The following is a 24,169-nucleotide window of genomic DNA, read 5'->3' on the forward strand; positions in this document are numbered from 1 at the left end:
ATTAATTCAGTTTTAGCTTCTGTCCTCAAAGTACTATTTACCCTGAATTTTGTGAATCCATTTAGTTGTATGGCATTAGCCCCCGTTCACACTTGAGCATTTTTCTGTTCATTTTCCTATGCCTGACAAAACCTGACATGTAGAATCCCATTTCTTTTTACTCTTGTAAAAAGTTTATATCACACCTGTATAAACAGGGGCGGATCCAGGGGGGGGGGGGCAATAGGACAATTGCCCCCCCTCCCCCCCCCCCCGAGAAAATCTTAAGTCTACAGCTTTTTGTAATAGGTGCCACAGTTCAAACTAACACTACCTTTTCAATAGATGCAGCGTACTCCCACTGCGGCAGTCCCAGCTCCTGCATGACACTGACAGGCCAGCAGTGGTTGGTTGTTAGGACCGCTCAGTCTCCAGCAACCAACCACATGGTCTCTTGCAGTCCTGCGCTGGCTGCTGCCACACCTCCCGACTTACTACAGCTACAGTGGTTGGTTGCTAGCAACTAACCCCGTTGTTTGTCTGACTCTGCTCCTAGTATGTGGAACTTCCTCCTTTGGATCTGGCTGCTGACAGTGCTCTGCCTTACCCATGCTTCTCACTTCATGAATTTATGTAAGGTAAGGAACTTCTGGGGGCTCAAATTTAATGTTAGAGGAGCAGTTCTGGGGACCCTGTTGGGGGGGCTCTTTGGGGACCCTGAGGTGAGGGGGGGGCTCTCTGGGGACCCTGAGGTGAGGGGGGGGGCTCTCTGGGGACCCTGATCTGAGGAGGGGCTCTCTGGGGACCCTGATCTGAGGGGGGGGCTCTCTGGGGACCCTGATCTGAGGGGGGGGGGGCTCTCTGGGGACCCTGATCTGAGGGGGGGGCTCTTTGGGGACCCTGAGGTGAGGGGGGCTCTATGGGGACCCTGATGTGAGGGGGGCACTTTGGGGACCCTGATGTGAGGGGGGGCACTTTGGGGACCCTGATGTGAGGGGGGTGCTCTCTGGGGACCCTGATGTAAGGGGGGTGCTCCCTGGGGACCCTGATGTGAGGGGGGCTCTCTGGGGACCCTGATGTAAGGGGGGTGCTCTCTGGGGACCCTGATGCAAGAAGGGGGCTCTCTGGGGACCCTGATGTAGGAGGGGGCTCTCTGGGGACGCTGATGTAAGAAGGGGGCTCTCTGAGGACCATGATGTAAATGGGGGGTGCTCTCTGGGGACCCTTAAGTGAGGGGGGGCTCTCTGGGGACCCTGATGTGAGGGGGGCTCTCTGGGGACCCTGATGTAAAGGAGGGTGCTCTCTGGGGACCCTGATGTAAGAAGGGGGCTCTCTAGGGGCCCTGATGTAAGAAGGGGGTACTCTCTGGGGACACTGATGTGAGGGGGCCTGTCTGGGGACCCTGATGTGTGAGGTGAGGGCTCTCTGGGGACCCTGATGTAAGAAGGGGGCTCTATGGGGGACCCTGATGTAAGGAGGAGGCTCTCTGGGGGACACTGATGTAAGGGGCCTCTCTGGGGACCCTGATGTGAGGGGGGGCTCTCTGGGGGCACTGATGTAGGGAGGGGGCTCTCCGGGGGACATTGATGTTAGGAGGGGGCTCTCTGGGGACCGTGATGTGAGGGGGCCCCCTGGGGACCCTGATGTAGGGAGGGGGCTCTCTGTAGACCCTGATGTAGGGAGGGGGGCTCTCTGGGGACCCTGATGTAAGAAGGGGGTTCTTTGGGGAATCTGATGTAAGGTGGAGGGATCTCTGGGGACCCTGATGCGAGAGGGGGCTCTCTGGAGATCCTGATCTGAGGGGGGGAAAGCTCTCTGGGGCCTTGATGTGAGGGGGGCTCTCTGGGGACGCTGATGTAAGGAGGAGGGGCTCTCTGGGGATCCTGATGTAATCAGGGGGGCTCTGGGGACCCTGATGTAAGTGAGGGGGGGCTCTTTGGGGACCCTTATGTAAGGTGGATCTGGAGACCCTGATTTAAGTGGGGGGGGCTCTCTGAAGACCCTGATGTAAGGGGGGCTCTCTGGAGACCATGATGTAAGGGGGGCTCTCTGGAGACCCTGATGTAATGAGGGGGGATCTAAGGGCCCAAATGTAAGTGGGGGGGCTCTCTGGGGACCTTGGTGAAAGGAGAGGGGGCTCTCTGGGGACCCTGATGTAATAAGGAGGGCTCCTGGGACCCTGATGTATTGAGGAGGGCTCCTGGGACCCTGATGTAATGAGGAGGGCCCTGGGGACCCTGATGTAATGAGGAGGGCTCTGGGGACCCTGATGTAATGAGGAGGGCTCTGGGGACCCTGATGTAATGAGGGGGCTCTGGGGACCCTGATGTAAGGGGTGGCTCAGGAAACCCTGGTGTAGGGGGGCTCTCTGGGGATCCTGATGTAAGGAGGGTGCTCTCTGGTGACCCTGATGTAAGGAGGGGGCTCTCTGGGGACCCTGACATAAGAAGGGGCTTCTTTAGGGAACCTGATGTGAGGGGGCCCTCCGGGGACCCTGATGTAAGGAGGAGGGCTCTCTGGGGACCCTGATGTGAGAGTTGGCTCTCTGGGCACCCTGATCTAAGGAGGAGGGCTCTCTGGGGCCTTGATGTGAGGGGGGCTCTCTGGGGATGCTGATGTAAGGAGGAGGGGCTCTCTGGGAACCCTGATGTAATTAGGGGGGCTCTGGGGACCCTGATGTAAGGTGGGGGGGCTCTTTTAGGACCCTTATGTAAGGGGGATCTCTGGGGACCCTGATGTAATAAAGGGGGCTCTGGAGACCCTGATTTAAGTTGGGGGGTCTCTGTGGACCCTGATGTAATGAGGGGGGATCTAGGGACCCATATGTAAGTGGGGGGGCTCTCTATTGACCCTGATGGAAGGAGAGGGGGCTCTCTGGGGACCCTGATGTAAGATGGGGGCTCTGGGGACCCTGATGTAAGGGGGTGACTCAGGAAATCCTAGTGTAAAAAAGAGTGCTCTGGGACCCTGATGCATGGGAGGTTGGCTCAGGGGATCCTAATGTAAAGGGGTGGCTCTGGAGACCCTGGAGTAAGGGGGGGAGGGTAACTCTGGAGACATAAGGGGGAGGGGGTTTTGACGTAAGGGGGAGGACTCTAAAAAAGAGGGAGGATGAAGATTTACGATGTAAGGGGGGACATTCACGTAAACCAGGGGGCTTGTCCTGACTGCAGCACTCTATCTGTTGTTTTCACTGATAGACTGGCTTCTGATAAACAGTCCTGCAGTATTTGGTGAGCACATGCAGCCAGTGACTGCAATGCTGATCAGAGTATTCTCTTGAGTATTCTGACAGTGGGGGAATCCTGCTGTCAGAATATACAGACACAACAAGGAGGATTTCCCCCATTCACCGTAAATGTGTGGATGGGGGAATGTATTCAGTTTATTTGGTTCAGCTGGCTGAATGAAAAATACTGAACCATATATGGCCCAGAAGGAGTGGAGTGGGACTTTAAATGAGGTTACAAAATCATTTTTATCTCCATCCCTATATGCAGAAGCAAAGGAGAAGGTTTGGGACTTTGAGTGAGGCGTGTGACCACCCGTGACCATGAAACATGAGAATAAACAATATGCATACATAGATAGACAATGCACATAAGATAAAATGAAAATGTGGATTGATTTATTGGTAAGCAAAAAATAAAACAGAGCATGTTGAAAAGTATACAATGCAAGTACCCCCAAAGATGTTGAAATGGTTGTGAAGACAAAGACATAGTAAAACAATGAAAGTACAATTTCATAGAGATTGCAACCATATATGCTCTACGCGTTTTGTGTTTACACACTTCTCCAGGAGTTGGTGCAATCAATAATCTATAAAAGAGGATATGTGTAAACCAACAATGCATATAAAAGTATAAATGCCCATTGGAAACAATGTCTAACACAATACATTGATTGCTTACAAATAAGTCCAAGCTGTGCCCCTTAAGACTAGCGATGGAGGGTCCTCTGAACCATCTAACCCGGGAGCTGAGGGAGCAGTACCAGGCGCACCTGGGGGTGAACAAAGGAAATGCAGAGTGAAAATCATTGTCATTGGAGGGATGACCAGCTCCTCAAATACCCATCCAATGATAGTCTAAAAATGGGTTAGAATTTATATAATACTATAACAAAGTATATGATATATATATATATATATACAGTATATATATATATATATATATACAGTATATATGTTCAGAGTGTAGGATAGTAACTAGGTGGCGGGTTGGAGGAGGCTGTGATGGAATCCCAAAACCAGAGAGCAAAGGAAAACAGTAACAAGTGCCGCACAAAGTGTGCCTGCTGAAGTTGCTCTGGGAGTAAGATGATAGAGGAAAAGTAATGGTGAACGGTGAAGCAGTATAAATGTCCAAAGTGTGGAATAGGTTGAGGAAGGTGAAAAACCAAGAGGTGGAAGTAAGGGAATAAAAGGAAGGGTTGAAACCATGATGAAGGGCTTGCATAGGAAGCAAGCAAAAAATAGAAGAAAACCAGTGAAAAAGGCATTTGGAGATTTAAATAGGGTGCAAAGAAAATTAACAAAGAATATGGGATAATTACCAAGTGAGAATGACTGGCTCCAAGTGCCGAATCAGGAAACCAGTGTGTCTAAAAGGATAAGAAATAAAAGTACCCCAATGGGGAGGTGAAGGAGTACCTCCCCAGATGTGTATCGGGAGGGCTCCCAGCGCCACGCAGCCGCTCCAGTGGGGGAGCGCATGCAGGACTGTCGGCGTGGCCGAACAGAAACTGGCACCAAACCCGCCGTTGGAGGAGCGCAGATGGATGATCAACGTGCTGGTAGGAGGACCCACAGGAGTGGCATCATATCCAGCACAGAAGGAGCGTGGCGCCGATGCGCCGCGGCCAAACCCGCCCCCACCTCCGTAGCACAGGGATAAAGGAGGAAGGGGAGGGCAGCAGGGGCGCAACGCAGCTCCTGGAAAGAGGGGAGAGCAACCCAACCATAACAAAAGTCCAAGAGGGCAGAACTGTTACACATGTTAACAACACAGTCATCAGATGAATATATAATTGCTGAGTATTGCTGACCCAAATATTAAGTAGGGCCAGCCCCCTGGATGTCAACTAGACATCAAACTGTAGGCAGACTATGGTCATCCCTCCAGTGACAATGGTTTTCACTCTGCATTTCCTTTGTTCACCCCCACGTGCGCCTGGTACTGCTCCCTCAGCTCCCGGGTTAGACGGTTCAGAGGACCCTCCATCACTAGTCCTAAGGGGCAAAGCTTTGACTTATTTGTAAGTAGAGTTGTGCGGACACCTGGATGTCCGTATTCGGCGGGTTCGGCCGAACTTGAAAAAAAAGTCCGGGTCCGTGTCCCGGACTTTTTCCTAACTTTACCCGGACACCGAACCCCATTGAAGTCAATGGGGACCCGAACTTTCAGGCACTAAAATATCTCTAAAACACCGATGGAAAGGGCTAGAGTGCTGCAAATGGCAGCAAAATGTAGTTAAGAGCATGGCAAGTGCTCTTAAAAAATTTCCCCTTTAAATTAATTTTTTAATAGCAGATTAGAACAGCAATCTGTAGTGAAATATAGCTAAACGCTGCACACAACAGACTGATAAAAATAGATTTTTTTCTCCCTCCTCCTCCTCCTCCTCAGTGGGCTCAAGTGAGGGTAAAAAGATTGTTCACTGCACCACCCCCCACACAGCAAAATCGATGTAGACTGTCCCTGCCTAATCTCCAGCCTGTCCCTAATATGCTCAATAAGATCGTTCACTGCACCACCCCCCACACAGCAAAATCGACGTAGAAGACTGACCCTGCCTAATCTCCAGCCTCGCCCTAAAATGCTCTAATAACTTTCCCTGCCTGCACTCCGACCTGTCCCTGCATTCTTTTGGACACAATTTTTCACAGAATCACTGTCTGTCCCTAATCAGCAGCCAGCACATATGATGTGTGCTCTGTCCCTAAACTACAGCAGAATGACGCGGCACGCTGGGGCTCTTGAACTTATAAAGACATGGTCACATGCTTCAGATGGCCAATCACAGCTACTAATACATTAGTAGGCATGGCTGTGATGGCGCACACCAGTTAAACGCTTGTTGATTGGCTGTTGAAAGCCCGCCATTAAAAGCGCGCCATTACATACAAAACAGGAAATAAAATGACCGAACACGGATTTTAAACCCGAACATACAGTAAAGTTTTCGGGTCCGTGTTCGGGTAACAAAAATCCAATTATTCGGTACGAACACGAATAATACAGTCCGTGTTTGCTCAACACTATTTGTAAGCAATCAATGTATTGTATTAGACATTGTTTCCAATGGGCATTTATACTTTTATATGCATTCTTGGTTTACACATATCCTCGTTTATAGATTATTGATTGCACCAACTCCTGGAGAAGTGTGTAAACACGAAACGTGTAGAGCATATATGGTTGCAATCTCTATTAAATTGTACTTTCATTGTTTTACTATGTCTTTGTCTTCAAAACCATTTCAACATCTTTTGGGGTACTTGCATTGTATACTTTTCAACATGCTCTGGTCATGTGACCACATCCATGCAACTCTTTGTCCTAATCGTGTTTTATTTTTTGCTTACCAATAAATCAATCCACATTTTCATTTTATCTCATGTGCATTGTCTATCTATGTATGCATATTGTTTATTCTCATGTTTCATGGTCACGGGTGGTCACTAGAGATGTCCCGAACTATTCGCCGGCGAACAGTTCCCGGCGAACATCGCTTGTTCTCGTTCTCCTCGGCGGGCGAACATATGCGATGTTCGGTCCGCCCCTATACATCATCATTGAGCAAACTTTGACCCTGTACCTCACAGTTAGCAGACACATTCCAGCCAATCAGCATACCCTCCCTCCCAGACCCTCCCACCTCCTATAAAAAAGCAAGGACAGCATCCATCTTAGATTCATTCTGAAGCTGCAGAGTTAGTTAGAGCAGGGAGAGTGCTGCTGCTGCTGCTGAATTAATAGGGAAATCATTAGCTAGGCCAGTGTTCTGTGTCCACTCCTGCTGTAAGGACAGCATCCTGACAGCACCCCAAAAAAGCCCTTTTTAGGGCTGGTATATCAATCTGCTTTTATTAATTTTTTTCTATATATATATACAGACTGTACTGTGTGCAAACCACTCATATCGGGTGGCACAGTACCTTGCAGATAAAAAAGTCATTTCATTTCTCCTCTGTAATATAATTGCAGTTGCCTGCCAATGAGTGTCAGGTCCACAGACTGTACTGTGCCCACTGCCCACCACTCATTTAGGGTGGCACAGCACCTTGCAGATAAAAAAGTAATTTCATTTTTTCTCTGTAATATAATTACAGTTGCCTGCCAGTGAGTTTCAGGCCCACAGACTGTACTGTGCCCACTGTAAATGGACTGTTTGCAGTTGTTTGCGGTGCGTTAAACGGGGAGTTTGGTCTGTCAGAGTTTGTTCTGTCCCTGTGAAGCGGGCGTAACCCTTACACTACCTGATTAATACAACATCATACCTGATCATATTCACACACTGGATGATTTAAAGCACGTTATTCCAAACAATTTAGGAATGTTAGGTGATTTATGCCCTTTATGGATTAAAACCCGACTCTGCGTCAACTACGTAATTTTCCATGGGAGTTTTGCCATGGATCCCCCTCCGGCATGCCACAGTCCAGGTGTTAGTTCCCTTGAAACAACTTTTCCATCACTATTGTGGCCAGAAAGAGTCCCTGTGGGTTTTAAAATTTGCCTGCCTATTGAAGTCTATGGTGCTTCGCCCGGTTCGCCCATTCGCGAACATTTGCGGAAGTTCGCGTTTGCCGTTCGCAAACATAAAATTTTATGTTTGCGACATCTCTAGTGGTCACACGCCTCACTCAAAGTCCCAAACCTTCTCCTTTGCTGAACCATATGTGGCGAGCTTTACTCATGGCCCCTATACTCTACATTATGACGTTTTGTATGTTACTTACTCCTTGTCAGGGAATCAATACCCTGCGCAGGCGCACTGGCGCCGCCAACCGGCGAATGCCTATGCGCTTGCGCGTACGAAGAGGCACCTTGAATAGCTAGAGGCTACCTTAGAATAGCTCAAGGCTACTGTATAGTCAGAGGCTATCTTGGAATAGTCAGAGGCTACCTTGGAATAGTTAGAGACTACCTCAGTATAGCTCGAGGCTACCAAATTGGCCTATTTAAACGCTGCTGTCACTACAGGAAGTTGCTGTGTTATCTTTAGCTCTCCTGTTTCCTGTGCCTGTTTGTATTCTGCTGTTCCTGTTTACCTGACCCGGCTTGTCTTTGGATTCTGATTACCTGCTACCCGCCTTGACCTTGGCTTGTCCTGACTATTCTCCTGCCTGATCCTGATCTGTTTATCCACTACCGGCTATTGGTCCTGGACCTGATCCTGGCTCCACCAGGGAATCCGGGGGACCGCGACCTGGTGTAAGCAAGCAGCCAAATCCATCCCCACCATCTGGGGCCCTGGTGAAAACCGGCTAACACTTAGACTCCGCGCCTCTGGTGAACCTGTGCCAGGCCAGTTACCCGGTAAGCCACTCCTCTTACATCAGGCTCTGCCACATTACCCCGTGACAGTATAACACAGCCATGACTGAGCCTGGTAGAGGAGCCTCTCCTATGGACGACATCTGCCAGCATCTCGCAGCCCTTACCCAAGCAGTTAAGTCTCTGCAGGAGGGCTATACCCAGTTGGAGGGTCGTGTTCAGTCCCTAACCTCCTCCATGGATCCTGCAGTTTCTGCTGCTTCCATGGCTTCCTCTGGGCATCCCTCTGGTCCAACGGTGGTGATGCTGCCTCCTGAGCCAAGGGTCCCTATGCCGGAAAGGTTTTCCGGGGATCGGAGCAAGTTCAGAGCCTTCCGCAATGCCTACGAGCTATACTTCTCCCTGCAACCCCGAACCTTCTCCCTGGAAGCAACCAAGGTGGGGTTCATCATATCCCTGCTTCAAGGTGAACCTCAGTCCTGGGCTCACCGCCTGCTTGAAGAGCGCAGTAACCAGCTGGACACCATGTTGGCTTTTTTTTAATGCAATGGCGCAGTTGTATGAAGAACCGCAGCGTACTGCTACCGCAGAAACCGCGCTCACCGCACTTCAACAAGGCCGTAGAGCCGTGGAAGATACCTCAGTATAGCTCGAGGCTACCAAATTGGCCTATTTAAACCCAGCTGTCACTACAGTAAGTTGCTGTGTTATGTTCAGCTCTCCTGTTTCCTGTGCCTGTTTGTATTCTGCTGCTCCTGTTTACCTGACCCGGCTTGTCTTTGGATTCTGATTAACTGCTGCCCGCTTTGACCTTGGCTTGTCCTGACTATTCTCCTGCCTGATCCTGATCTGTTTATCCGCTACCGGCTATTGGTCCTGGACCTGATCCTGGCTCCACCAGGGAATCCAGGGGACCGCAACCTGGTGTTAGCAAGCAGCCAAATCCATCCCCACCATCTGGGGCCCTGGTGAAAACCGGCTAACACTTAGACTCCGTGCCTCTGGTGAACCTGTGCCACGCCAGTTACCCGGTAAGCCACTCCTCTTACGTCAGGCTCTGCCACATTACCCCGTGACACTCCTCCTGAACCCTGAACCCTCTACACAGTATGTTGTACATTGCATAGCCCTGACCAAGGTGCTTATTATCCCAACAGCTGCAGGTTTTAATGAAGATCTTCTTTGAGGTAGGCTCAGTGATTAGTTTCTGTGCGAAGTAAAGCATATGTGATGGAAACTTTAAATTTTTTTAAAAATGATCGTTCATTCTGAGGTTTATATGTATCTATAAAATGGTTACCCGTGGCACAGTGCTTAGGAGTATTTTGTGGTACAAGGATTGTGGTATGTGTGTGGAGTGTATACAGCGAGTAGGCACGGATTCTGTTTTATCGCCCCCTTTAAGCCCTTTCCACTTTTAGCTGGGTACACACTTAAAGGAGAAGTACGGGGAAAGCTTGTTTTGGCTGTACTTCTATGAATCACAGGAGTGAAGTTCGTTTTGCAATACAGTTCTGTAAGCAAGAACTTATTTTCTGGCAGTGCCCCTTCCGAGACTAGACTTTGGATCCGCCCCTGTGTATAAATCCTGCAAATTAACTTCAAAACCTCCAGGAATACACTCTGCTCACTAAATGAGTGCAGGCCTAATGTGGGGTCACAAGTTTCTTGTTGCTGATTGCCACGGAGATTTAGGAGAGCCAGAGATAACTATTGTGATTCACATCCATCTGCACTTTTTAATAAATATACTTTTAAAAATGCATTTGGTCCACAGCAGGTCAACTGATGCCATGTAGGCTATTGGAGGTAGTCAGCTGAAAAAAAAAAAAAAAAAAAGAGATCATACAATCCAGTGTAAAAATTGTAAACTTGCACCAGGTAAAATACAAAAAACTGGTTTAGGATTTTAAAAACAATGTGTAAGCATGGACACAAAATTAAATGCAACAACAGTAACATATACTGTATGTTTAGAAACAGCACCATTGATATATTATTTCTTGATGTATACCGAATACTGAACCCCATAGAAGTCTATAGGACCCAAACTGGAAAAATCAAAAGTGCCCATTTTGAAGGCTTATATGCAAGTAATTGGGCATACAACGATCATGGGTGGGTGTCTGGTGACTGCCCTGGGGGACATCTATCAATGAATAAAAAGTGATTTACTGGTGCTCAAAGTGAAACCATAAAAATTAGAAATAATAAAAATGAAAAATTCCTTTACATATAGTGTCGGGGGGGGGGGGGGGGGGTCCCCTTAGTCTGCCTGTAAAGTGACACATCTGTGTACTTAGCAGCTGAGATTATTTCATCAGCGCTGTATCATTCAACATGCCAGTTATGATATACATTATATTGTTAGCACATCTCTTCTAACACCAGTAACAAATGGAATATCAGCTGAGAATATCAGATTAGTCTTTTTTTTCTATTGCAATATTTAAACATTCCTCTAGATTAAACCATTGCAGTCTGATGTATAATTCTATTATTCCCCAATCGACAGAAATTATGAATTTGGGAATATTACAAACTAATACTGAACATTTGATTCTGTTGGCAGTAGAGTGCAGAGGGTATGACAATGTGCAATATGTGCAGGAGAGGAGTGTAAATTGTATGACAGTGGTCACTATGTGCAGGAACGAAGTGCTGGAGAGTTTAAGAGGGTAAGCAGTATGTGCAGGAGAAGTATGCACAGGGTATTATTATTATTATTATACAGGATTTATATAGCGCCAACAGTTTGCGCAGCGCTTTACAATGTGAAGGAAGACAATACAGTTACAATACAGTTCAAAACAGGAGGAACTAGAAGGCCCTGCTCGTTAGAGCTTACAATCTAGAAGGGAGGGTCAAGTGAAACAAAAGGCAATAACTGGGTTGATGGAGAAAAAGGAGGTACATTTGTTAGGGGTTGGTAGGATAGGCTTCTCTGAAGAGGAGGGTTTTCAGAGATCGCCTAAAAGCTAATAGAGTGGGGGATAATCGGACAGATAAGGGTAAGGAGTTCCATAGGATTGGAGAGGCTCTGGAAAAGTCCTGGAGGCGAGCATGGGAGGAGGTGATGAGTGAGCTAGAGAGCAGGAGGTTTTGAGAAGAACGAAGAGAGCGATTAGGTTGGTATTTTGAGATGAGGCTGGTGATGTAGCTGGGGACTAGGCTGTGGATTGCTTTGTAAGATGTTGTAAGTATTTTGAATTTAATTTGTTGGGTGAGCGGAAGCCAGTGGAGGGCTTGACAGAGAGGAGCGGCAGACACTGAGCGATTGGTGAGGTGGATGAGTCTGGCGGCAGCATTCATGATGGATTGAAGGGAGGATAGCCTGTGTAGAGGTAAGCCAATGAGAAGGGAATTGCAGTAGTCGAGGCGCGAGATGACCAGGGAGTGAACTAGGAGTTTTGTTGTGTCTTTGGTTAGAAAGGGGCGTATTTTGGAGATGTTGCGGAGGCTGAGGCGGCAAGATTTGGACAGCGATTGGATGTGGGGTTTGAAGGAGAGTTCAGAGTCCAGGACAAAACCTAAGACCTTGGCATGCGGGGATGGGCTGATGGTAATGCCATTGATATTGACGGAGAAATCAGGGGAAGGGGCACGCGGTGGAGGAAAAATTATAAGCTCGGTTTTGGATGGATTTAGTTTGAGGAAGTGGTGAGACATCCAGACCAATATATCTGATAGTAAATTAGTGATGCGTGAGGAGACTGAGGGAGAGAGCTGAGGAGTGGATAGGTAGATTTGGGTATCGTCAGCGTAGAGGTGGTATTGGAAGCCGTGGGAGGCTATCAACTGACCTAGAGAGGAGGTGTAGATTGAAAATAGGAGGGGTCCAAGAACAGAGCCTTGGGGGACTCCAACAGAGAAGGGAAGAGGAGAGGAGGAAGTAGAATTGCAGGTAACGCTGAAGGTGCGGTTAGATAAGTAAGAAGATAACCAGTGAAGAGTACAGTTACGGAGACCAAAGGCATGGAGTTTTTTGAGGAGGAGGGGATGGTCAACCGTATCAAAGGCAGCAGAAAGGTCCAGAAGTAGGAGTACAGAATAGTGTCCACTGGTTTTGGCCGTTAGCAGATCGTTTGTCAGCTTTAGGAGTGCAGTTTCAGTGGAGTGTTGAGGCCGAAATCCAGACTGAAGAGGATCAAGGAGGCTATTCTCGGCAAGGTGGTCGCACAGTCGGTTGTAGACTAGACGTTCGAGGAGTTTGGATGAAAAGGGGAGCAAGGAAATAGGGCGTAGGTTGTTCAGATCGGTTGGGTCCAGTGAGGGCTTTTTAAGTATGGGGCTGACTAGTGCATGTTTTAGAGAGTTGGGGGAGATGCCAGAAGAGAGGGAGAGATTGAAGATGTGGGTTAGAGAGTGTAGAATAGGGCCAGAAGGTGAACGTAGCATTTGCGAGGGAACAGGATCCAGAGGGCAGGTTGTTAAGTGGACGTTAGCAAGTAGTTTAGCAACCTCGTCTGTAGTGGCGGGGTTGAATGAGGGAAGTAATGATCGCACCTGTGGGCGTGAAGCATAAGGCATGGAGGAAGGTATCTGAACAGCAACGATCTCCTTACGAATTGTGTCAATCTTCTGTTTGAAGTGGTTGGCAATCTCCTGGGCAGTGAGTGAGTCAGTGGGAGGGGGGTAGTGGAGGACGGAGTAGAGAGTTAAAGGTAGCGAAGAGTTGCCGGGGGCGTGATGACAGGCTGTTAATGAGAGTGATAAAATAGGTCTGTTTGGCAGTGTGGAGACTGGAATTGTATTTTTGGAGGGCGGATTTATATTGGTTGAAATCCTTCTGAGACCGACTCTTACGCCATAGGCGCTCAAGAGCTCGGCTATGCTTTTTCAGACTTCTAGTGTTATCGGTTTGCCAAGGTTGAAGGGGTCGGGGCCTGATTCGGTGTGTGGTGAGGGGGCCAATGTGTCCAGGGAGGCTAAGAGTGAAGTGTTGTAGACAGAAGTGGCTAGGTTGGTGCAGGACAGGGGTTCAATATTGTCATAGAGGTGGCCGGTAGCAGAGTTGAGAAGAGAAGGGTTGAGATGGCGTAGGTTTCTGCGGGTAACTGTACGGTAGCTGGAGGGAGAGGAGGTGGAGTAGAGGGAGAGAGTGAAACTAATAAGGTAGTGATCAGAGAGAGGGAAAGGATTGTTGGAAAGGTTGTGCGGGGTGCATCAGAGTGAGTAGAAGCGTGTATCCATTGCTTCAGGTCAAAGGAGGAGGTTAGATTGAGAAGTTTGGAAGTGGTAGGAGTGTTAGTATTAACAGGGATGTTGAAGTCGCCGAGAATGATTGTGGGGATTTCAGAAGAGAGAAAGTAGGGTAGCCAGGCGGAGAAGTCATCAAGAAAGGTTGATACTGGTCCAGGGGGGCGGTAGATCACAGCTATCCTTAGAGAGACAGGGGAGAAAAGACGAATGCAGTGTACCTCAAATGAGGAGAGTGACAGAGAGGGAGGCGGCTGAAGTACCTGAAAGGAGCTATGTGGGGCTAGAAGGATCCCGACACCCCCTCCCTTGCGTCCGTTGGGTCTAGGGGAGTGAGTCCATAGAAGACCACCTTGGGATAGGGCAGCAGAAGACGCAGTGACAAGGACAATGGACAATATATGCAGGAGATTAGTACAAAAAATGATGTGTGTATATATATATATATATATATACATATATATATATATATATATATATATACACATATATATATATAGATATATATATATATATATATATATATATATATATATATATATATATATATATATATATATATATATATATATATATCAATTAGAACACATGGAACCAATTTCACTGATCCTTCAACTATTGCAAAATCATTATACACATACCCTCAATAAATGAATGTTCTCCACACATCATAAGAGGTACTATCGGTAAGGCACCTGTTATCAAGAGAAGAAGAAATAAATAAAAATAAATAAAAAAATGAAAACGGGATAATACTTTTACTTTCGACTATAAATCCATCAGATGGTACAAAACTGCATAGACAAAGCCTTTATATGATAATAACATATAGACAATCCTTCACTGGGCTGTGCATATACATATGCGTGCCTGAAACACTACCTGCACACACACATGCATATCACCAGCACAAAGATTGGTCATCTTACTAAACATTCTTACACAAACAAATATAGATCAAAATCAGAATTTTACCCTTTCGGGCTTAGAGTGTCTAAACGATGAATCCACAAAACTTCACATTTTTTTTATTTCATTTTATTTTTCCCTATTTCAACCTCGTTGATTATGTGGTATGCCGTCAATTACCATATATTTCAGCTGTGATATGGGGTGTCCCTTTTCTAAAAAGTGTCTTGCTAAAAGTAACTTATCCAACTTATCCCTAATAGAATATTTGTGTCGGGCAATACATTCTTTGACCTTTTGGGTAGTTTCTCCCACATACAAAAGCCCACACGGGCACTTAATGATGTAAATCACATAAGAGGATTGACATATATTATTGGTTCCCTATTGTTATATTATATCCATCTTGTGGATGAGAAAAACATTTTTCTTTGATCATATTATCACAATGTATGCACCCTAAACACAGATAGGATCCATTATTACGTGGACCCAAGAATGTACATGGTGTAATCTGTGGGTGATATTCGTCAGATTTGACCAATCTATACAGTCCTTCCTCGATGGTATGAAGGTAAAGGTGGAAGATAGAACCCAGGGACCGATGGATAATTGGAATTTGAAATAGACCAATGTTTCTTAACTATATTATTTTATACAATTTGAAAATGGATGAATTTGAGAGATGAAGGGTATCCTGCAACCAACTGTCATAGTTTTTTCATTGTACAGATTATTTTGTTCCATACTGACCATATTTCTGGGATACCCCCATTGTTGAAGTCTACCCTCCATCTCATCCAATCTCACTCTACGTGTCTCAGTGTCACTAACAATTCTTGAGACGTGTGTAAATTGGCTGCGAGGGATGGATTTATAGACACCTGGGGATGAAAGCTTGTATAATGCAACAATTGATTTCAATTGGTTGGTTTCCTATATAGATCACTCACAATCTGTCTGTTGTGTATGGATAAGTATCTAAAAACGAGATCTTGGTTTCATTCATACACATATCACATTTTAAACCAGGAATAAGATGATTGAGGTATATATTAACCACATATTTACTGCATAGATATATATACATATTTACTGCATATATACTGCAGGCTGGCTCGGCTGCATGAATCAACGTAGGGGTATGTTGTTCACAGGAGTGGTGCTGGGGGGTGCGCTCCCGCCCCCACTAGGCAGCCGGGATGCACGATTGCTCCCCGATGAGAGGAAGAACAGCGGTCAGCTATTGTAAACACAGCAGACAGTTGTTCTCTCTGAAATGATCACAGAGCGCCTGTGATCCCACTATATAGGAACACAGGTCTCTGTGATCATTTCACAAGTCCCTCCACCCACAGTTAGAAAACACTCTCCTAGGCTCACAATTAACCCTTTGATCGCCCCTAGGTTAACCCCTTCCTGCCAGTGTCATTATTACAGTAACAGTGCATATTTTTAGCACTGATTACTGTACTAATGTCCCTGGTCCCCCCAAAAGTGTCAAAAGTTTCAGTTAGGGGTCCGATCTGTCCGCCGCAATGTCGCAGTCCAGCTAAAAATCACAGATCACTGCCATTACTAGTAAAAAAAAAAAAAAATTGCATAAACCTTTGCCCTAGTTTGTAGGCGCAATAACTTTTGCGCAAACCAATCAAAATACGCATATTGGGATTTTTTTTACCAAAAATATGTAGTAGAATGCACATTGGCCTAAAAGGATGAAAAATTTTGATTTTTAAATATTATTTTGGGAATGTTCTACAGCAGAAAGTGAAAAAAATGTGTTTTTTTTTCCAGAATTGTCACTCCTTTTTTTGTTTATAGCGCAAAAAATAAAAATGACACAGGTGATCAAATACCACCAAAAGAAAGCTCTATTTGTGGGGAAAAAGGGGCATCAATTTTATTTAGGTACAGCGTCGCACGACCGCACAATTGTCCGTTAAGGTAACACAGTGCCGAATCACAAAAAATTGCTTGGTCATTAAGGGGGCAAATCATTTCGGTCCAGAACTGGTTAAACTACAGATCCTAATAGGCACTGAGAGGTAGAAGGAGTTTGAGATGATTTTTAATAAACTGCACTGGAAAGTTCTTTCTCTTGGCACTGAGGAAGCCATAGAGATATGCTATTTGAAGCACTGATTACTGTAGTAATTTTACTGGTCCCCCTAAAAGTGTCAAAAATGTCAGTTAGGTGTCCGATCTGTCCGCCGCAATGTTGCAGTTTCACTAAAAATTGCAGATCGCAGCCATTACTAGTAAAAAAAAAAAAAAATGACATAAATCTTTCCCCTAGTTTGTAGATGTGATAACTTTTGCGCAAACCAATCAAAATAAGCTTGGGATTTTTTTTTTACCAAAAATATGTAGCAGAATACAAATTGGCCTAAAAGGATGAAAAATTTTGATTTTTACATTTTTTTGGGGGTGGGGGGGGGGGGAATGTTATATAGCAAAAAGTGAAAAATATTGTTTTTTTTTATCAGAATTGTCATTTTTTTGTTTATAGCGCAAAAAATAAAAATCACACAGGTGATCAAGTACCACCAAAAGAAAGCTCTATTTGTGGGGAAAAAAAGGACATTCATTTTATTTAGGTACAGCGTCGCACGACCGCGCAATTGTCCATTAAGCTAACGCAGTGCCGAATCGCAAAAAAATTGCCTGGTCATTAAAGGGGCAAATCCTTCCGGTCCACAACTGGTTAAACTACAGATCCCAATAGGCACTGAAAGGTAGAAAGAGTTAGAGAGGATTTTTAATAATCTGCACAGGAAAGTTCTTTCTCTTGGCACTGAGGAAGCCAGAGAAATATTATGCCTTTCATGTCTTTTATGTATTTATATGTTTAATAAATTAATTTTGTAAATGATATATGGTGCCTAGACTGGGTGCCTACTTCCAATTTTTTTGGAAGCCAGAGAGAGAGAGCACCTCTGTCTGAATATTCCCCACCAGCTGGAGACCATACATCAAACTGGAGACCACATCAAAGATCCGAGCCTGAGACTGAGAGTAAAGACAACCTGGGGCAGCTCAGCACTGCCTAACTCGCAGCACCTGCACAGCTGCTGCAGGAGACTGGAACATTGACTCACCCTCTGCTTCTCACAACTGATTACTGGAGGTCCTCAGGGAGTGACTGAGGGCCCCCCCCTTACCTTCTACAGCGAGAGGTCACCATAGCATCCTGGAGACTGGTGAGGGAGCTGCTTGCCAATTTATTATACTGCTAGCAGGGACTGAGCTACTGACACCAAGTTTACCAAATACATAAAACACCCATACTGCAGTCTATACAACATTTATTCCAAACCTAGACTGCACCTATACATACCTTATACAGCATTATACCAAAACTTTACCACAGCTGAACCACATATACCTTGCACCTGTGCCGAGACTATACCATACCTATACAGTTTCCAGGTTAACTAGGGTGGTTAAGTGCTCCAATGCTCTGAAAGTGCCCCAACGATAGCCGCCAGAAGAACATCTCAAAGGACTGCCCCTCCTGTTATAATTATTCTGCAAGTCTCCTTTTCTCCCCCCCCCCCCCACAGTCCTCATTTTCTTTTGGGACAGTGCATACTCAGTCAGTTTGGGACTAGCATCGCCACCATAAATGCACTCTGGCAGTATAATTTCAGCATTTTGTAGGTTACCTTGTAGATTAAAGGTTACTACTGCTGCACTTAAGGTGGCCTTGCTACTGTTTAAGCTGATCTGGATGCAAAATGTCATCCTATGCCTAGTCCTTACCGTTAATCAATTTATATGCTAAATTGTGCTGTTACCATTGGTAATCCTTTTTAAGCTTGCCTAGTTATAAACCCTATTTGATGACAATATATTAGCTTTGCCTTTATTACCTGGTTTGGTGCCTGTTCTCTTTGATATAGCACTTCTACTGGGTACTTAGTATAATTTTCAGTGATTTCCTGTGATATTGTATGTTTGTTCACTCAACCTGGTGTGTTAGAGGGGCTGATTTTTTGGGGGAAAGTTTGATGCAAAGAACAGGGGACCCATCCTAATCAGTGGCTCCAAGGGGGATAGCCCTACACGTGGGGGTTTGTCTGAGGATTTCTCTGTTCTGAGTGCCAGTAACCTAGACAACGAGATGGCAAAAGTCAACATGGACCCTGCTGCAGCTGTCGAATGGTGCCAAGAGCAAAAATAGAAAAAACAGAGGCAAAGAACCCATCCTAATCAGTGGCTCCCATGGGGGAAGCACTACATACAAACTAAGACAATACACTTTGGCTACCTCTCCACCCTAATTATTATTGGACAGTGGTAGCACAGCAGCAACATGAAAAGCTCCTTCTGTATGCAGGTTTCATAGCATTTAGAAAACGGTTTCAATGGACGCACAGTGGCTAAAGGCATTTAGACTGAACTACCCATTGACTAGGTGTGCTAACTTTAGAGAGGGAGCGATGAAAATACACTTGAGATGGTACAGAACCCCATACATTGTAGCAAAGTTCCACAGCTCTTACTCTAATATGTGCTGGCGAGACTGTGGACAGGTTGGGACACTATTCCATACGCTCTGGACATGCATGTCTTTGAGGAGTTATTGGTCTTTGGTGCATAGGTTGATAGCCGAGGTCACAGGTGTCCTGAATAAACTAAACCCTGAACTGGCGCTGCTGGGTATTGGGCTGGATTGGTTTCCACCTAACTGCAGAATAGTTGTGCAGCATATCTTATATGCTGCAAGACTGGTTGTAGCTCGCCACTGGAAGAGCAATGTATCACCCTCTCTTCGTGAGGTTATTCAACTGGTAGATGAATCTCATGAATACGAAAGCATTCTGTCAAGTTCAAATTTAACGTTCCAAACTTTCAAAGCTAGATGGCAGTTGTGGGAGGCCTATAGAGCTTCCTAAGGGAATTATTTCACATTCTAGTGCCTCACCTGTTCCATATAATGTTTTTTCTCCCTTTTCTCCTTCTCCTACCCTTTTTATCTTTTCTTTGTGTTATCAACCGCCTCGCAGAGAATCCTGGACCTGGCCGGCCCTACGTGGCGCATTATGTTCCCAATTGGGGGCTGCGTGGGGTCTGACCGGGCCGGGGGGCTGAGGTGGTCTGCAATTTGTTATGTATATTGAAGAGATTATACCTGTTCAACAATATATTGATGCAATATTTTGATACTTTCGCAAATAGAAGTATGTAAATTTGTGGATGTGAGTTCACGTCCAGTGTTGAATGCTGTTATATTCATGCAATTGACGTAATTTCTTTCAATGTTTGTACTTATTCTTTTCTTTGAAAACCCAATAAAAATTATAAAAAAAAAAAAAAAAAAAGAAAACGGTTTCAATGAAAAGGCTCTTAAACACCAGTTAGGTCAAAGAGCAAAGACTGTCAGATACTATGCATAAAGAGATCATAAAATATTACAGAACGATTGGGGAGAGGCGTCTGAAAAGGATCAGTGCAATAAAAATATACTTTTATTTTAAACATGAGTGTTTTATTTTGCCTACATAATTTATTAAGCAAATGCAATGTTATCATTAATCTATAATGCAGCTAAGCGGTTGAACCTGAAAGATTTGAAAGTTTATTTTTTCATCCTGGTTAACTCTATTTATATACATGTAACTTAACTGTAACACCAGTTCACAAAGAGTGCTTATTTTAAGTGCATTTACCCAGAGCAACCAAAGAGAATAAATTGTGCTGAACTGTTATGTGACTTAATTTAAGAAGTAGCAAGGTGTATTTATGTAACATAATATTGCTTTTATTTTTAAGGTGACAGCACAGGCAACCTGTATAACTCTGACGGCAATGAGCGTCGACCGTTGCTATGTGACAGTATATCCACTGCAGTCACTACGACATCGCACTCCTCGTTTAGCCATGGCTATTAGCCTGGGTATTTGGATAGGTAATTAAACTACCATATGTAATATGTACACTATTATATTATGTATGTATATAAATTGTATTAATTAGCATGGTTATCATTTTGACTGGTAACATTGTGTTACATATTAATGTAAGTTTCTATGTATTGCCTCTCCTCTTTCATCGGAAGAAAATGTTGACTTTTTCAGTGTTTGAGATGTAGGAGGAGAATGAAATTATTTTTGAGTATAAGAGAAGCTTACATATTCAGCAGTTTTACGTGTTAATTAGTTGTAAATAGAGATGGGCCTAACCCCACCTCTGTTTGGTTCGCACCAGAATCTTCCAAACAGAGAAAAAGTTCTGACCCGAACGGCAAACCCTATTGAAGTCTATGGGAGCCAAACTTTAAAAATTTAAATCAATTGGCCATAAAAAGTGTAAGGGAGTCCGGGTACTGCCCTTTTGTCTTGCCCTTTTGAGACAGACAAAAGACTGTGGACATGTATCCATGCAAACATTTTTTAAAAGATCGTTTTTACAGGAGCAGTGATTTTAATGATGCCTTAAGTGCAACGATAAAAATTAAAAATTCCTTTAACCCTATTCGGGTAAAACAAATCTAAATGCCTAAGCCCAATTTTGCAATTTCGACATGTGTTAGTAAAACTGTACATATCATCACAACTACTTTGTGCATCCAGGTGGATTATGCCTTGTTTTTTTTAGGAGAAATTGGGCTTTCATTTGGTGGTAAATGGTAATGGATATCTCCTGATTTTTTTTTTTTCAAAGGAAAACTGTCCCAAAATAGTAAGAAAAAAAAAATAATTTTTTTAAAAATGTAACTGTATATTTCTTGCTACTACCATAACCTACCACCAAAAAACAACCCAAAATAAATTATCCTGCTCCTGATGATTGCAGTGATACCATATATGTGTATGTTAGTTGTTGTTTGTACCCGTAGTACAGCCCAGAAACAATAGTATGCATTTTGCTTTTTTTTAATTCTACCTAAAACACACTGACACTGATACTAATTGAAAAAAAAAAGCCTTTCCAAAAAGTAATGACCCTGACCATTGACACTGACATTTGACCTTGACCTTGGCCCAAACACTAACTCTGGCACTTACCTAGATCAAACTTGATCTAGGTATTTTCTTTTTTCTTTTTTTTTTAAATATTAAATTATTATTTTTTTTTTTTCTTCACACACTTGTTTTTCTATCTCTGCAAGGACAGAGGGCCTGAGGGCCCCTTTCTTACAGGGGGCTTCCAGATTCCAATAGGCCATCTGCCCACAGACCCCCACAGCCCCCCACAGCCCAGGGTGGCGAGGAAGAGACCCTTGTCCCCATCAACATGGAAACAAGGTGCTTTGGGGTGGGGGGCAGAGCCCCCCTGCTCCAAAGCCCCCCATGTTGAGGGCAAATAGCTCTCTCGTCTCCCCCTTTCCTGACCTCTCAGGGTGCATGTTTGGATAAGGGTCTGGAATGGATTTTTGGGGGAAACCCACTCCATGTTTTTTTACCGGCAAATTATTATTTTTTCATTATTATTCAGCTGTCAGCGAGGAAGCCCATTCACAGCTGTTGACTCATCAGATGTTAAGGACACCATGGCCAGCTTCCCGGCCCCGCTCCTTAGCAACCAGCTTTTCCTGCGCCCTGATTGGGGAAAGCTTTGCCCAACCAGGGCTTAGACTGCACTGTGCAGCGCACAGTGCATTGCAGGACGTTCGGCAGGGCGGGCACTCACTGAACGCCCTGCAAATGTGGGTGTTCGCCTGACGGGGGGAAAAGCCACTGTTCAGCCAGAACTCATGCTCAGGCCAAACCGTTCGCACAACACTAGTTGCAAATGTCATGCTAACCCAGTGACTAGAGAAGAAATGTTATTTATCACACAAAACAATTAACTGCCTCCGGGCAGTTTTGTTAGACACTTGAACGGATTTTTATGTGCCCATAATCTGGCTAATTATTCATGAAAGACAAATCTTCATGAATAGAATGAGCCTGTATCGAACTAGTTTGGCCCTACTCACAGTTTGGCGATTAGGTATCCTGCAGAATCAGCGCGATTCTGCCCATGATTCTAAAATGTGGTGCAATTTTGCTGCAGTTGTTGTGCTGTTTCCTACTGCGTATGCGCAAGTCACGCTGTGCTTTCTGAATGGTCCTGCTGTTTTCTGGGACCTGTGTGTGTCTCCCAGAAGGCAGCGGGTGGAAGGAGGAGGGGACTTAAATGACATAGATCACTGTGGCGACCTTACATAGAAGTTGGAGTGGGTACCTGTTTTTGACAGGTGTCCGCTCCCCCCAAAAGGTTTCAAATATGGCACCGGAGGGGGGGGGGGGGGAAGCAGATAAGTGGAGCTTTTGGGTGGCACTCGCTTTAAAATGTATTACCAGTTACCAGGTTATCAATCATCAAATCTAATAGTTGCATAAGTTTTTTTATTTTTCAGGCTTTTTTTCCCTTTATTTCCCTGGTGATCCTGCCAGTAACACACTTGCTGTCTTAGGGTAACAATACTCATTTACTGTATTGTGCATTTTTTATAGGAGCAATGTTGTCACCCTAGGTTGCTCTGTCCTGATTTAAACTACAAGCCAATGTCCAGGCTTACAATTATAGCTGAATGATTCAGTGGAGGGACCTAATGCCCTCTCTGCCTGCTCCACATACATGGATTTTGGTTAGACACAGACAGTCAGCATGTAAAAATACAGTGCTCATCTTCTGTATTGTAAAATGTCATGGAAATTACCCTGTATAAAATGTTTTTGAAAACAAATTATAGAGGCAATAAAAAACTAAAAAACAGCTGTACAGCATCTATTGATTTGAACACTGCTAAAAAAAATATAGCTATTGAATACATTTTTTCATCCAACACCCACAAGATCCTAACCATATTATTACAACCAATCAGGAATGGGAATTAATAATATATCCGATTATTTGGTACATCCTAATTCTCAGGAATAGCTGTGTGTGCTGTTATTTAGTTGAATTCTCTTTCTAAGCTCAATGCTTATAACTTTGTTTAGGCTGTTGGATGAGATTAAAACTGACAATTTACAAAGCTTAGTTGAGGAAAGTTGAAAAACAGTACTGGAACCATAAAGTTTTCTTATTGGTATTGATATCCTAAAGTATTTATAAAAATGAAGTGTCACACCACTGCTAAGAGGTTCAGATACAACTTTATTCCAATAAAATTCAGGGGGACAATCCAAAGAGTAACCAAGGATCCATATCTCCATATCAATACAATATCAATACAATGTGCCCTCCTTATGGTTAAAACCAAATACCAATTAGCCCATAGTAATTTATGTATAAAATTTAAAAATTAATGCCAGGTACCACTGTATAGATAATCAGATACAAGAATCTCAATTTCAGCTCAACAATTGGATAAAAAAAACAGTAATAATTAAAATAATAACACATATATGAAATAAAATGTGAACCTGATGAATATAAATATATGAGTAAAATATATCCAAATTGTAATATGTGTATAACTCAAGGCATAAACTATACAATCTGATTGTTCAATTTCCAAACAATCTCCCCCCAGCCTATCCAACATCATACATCGGATTTCTACATATATCTGAGGTGCTCATTGATATCTTTTTTTTATCCCCTATGAAGAGGAGATTTTTTTTTCTTGTTCAAAATAT

General features: G+C 44.4%; 1 protein-coding gene across 2 annotated transcripts in view; it reads left to right on the forward strand.

Annotated features, from left to right (window-relative positions):
• The window catches only part of LOC309545090 (G-protein coupled receptor 54-like), a 240,844-nt gene that overhangs the window by 165,100 nt on the left and 51,575 nt on the right, over positions 1–24,169 (forward strand). For both annotated transcript variants that reach the window (XM_082244223.1, XM_082244224.1), the window contains exon 3: positions 20,370–20,505. In XM_082244223.1, coding sequence (XP_082100349.1) covers positions 20,370–20,505 — 136 coding nt within the window. The remainder of the gene's footprint in view (positions 1–20,369; positions 20,506–24,169) is intronic.

This window comes from Pelophylax lessonae (genome assembly GCF_965119305.1).
Source record: "Pelophylax lessonae genome assembly, chromosome: 1".
Classification (NCBI taxonomy): domain Eukaryota; kingdom Metazoa; phylum Chordata; class Amphibia; order Anura; family Ranidae; genus Pelophylax; species Pelophylax lessonae.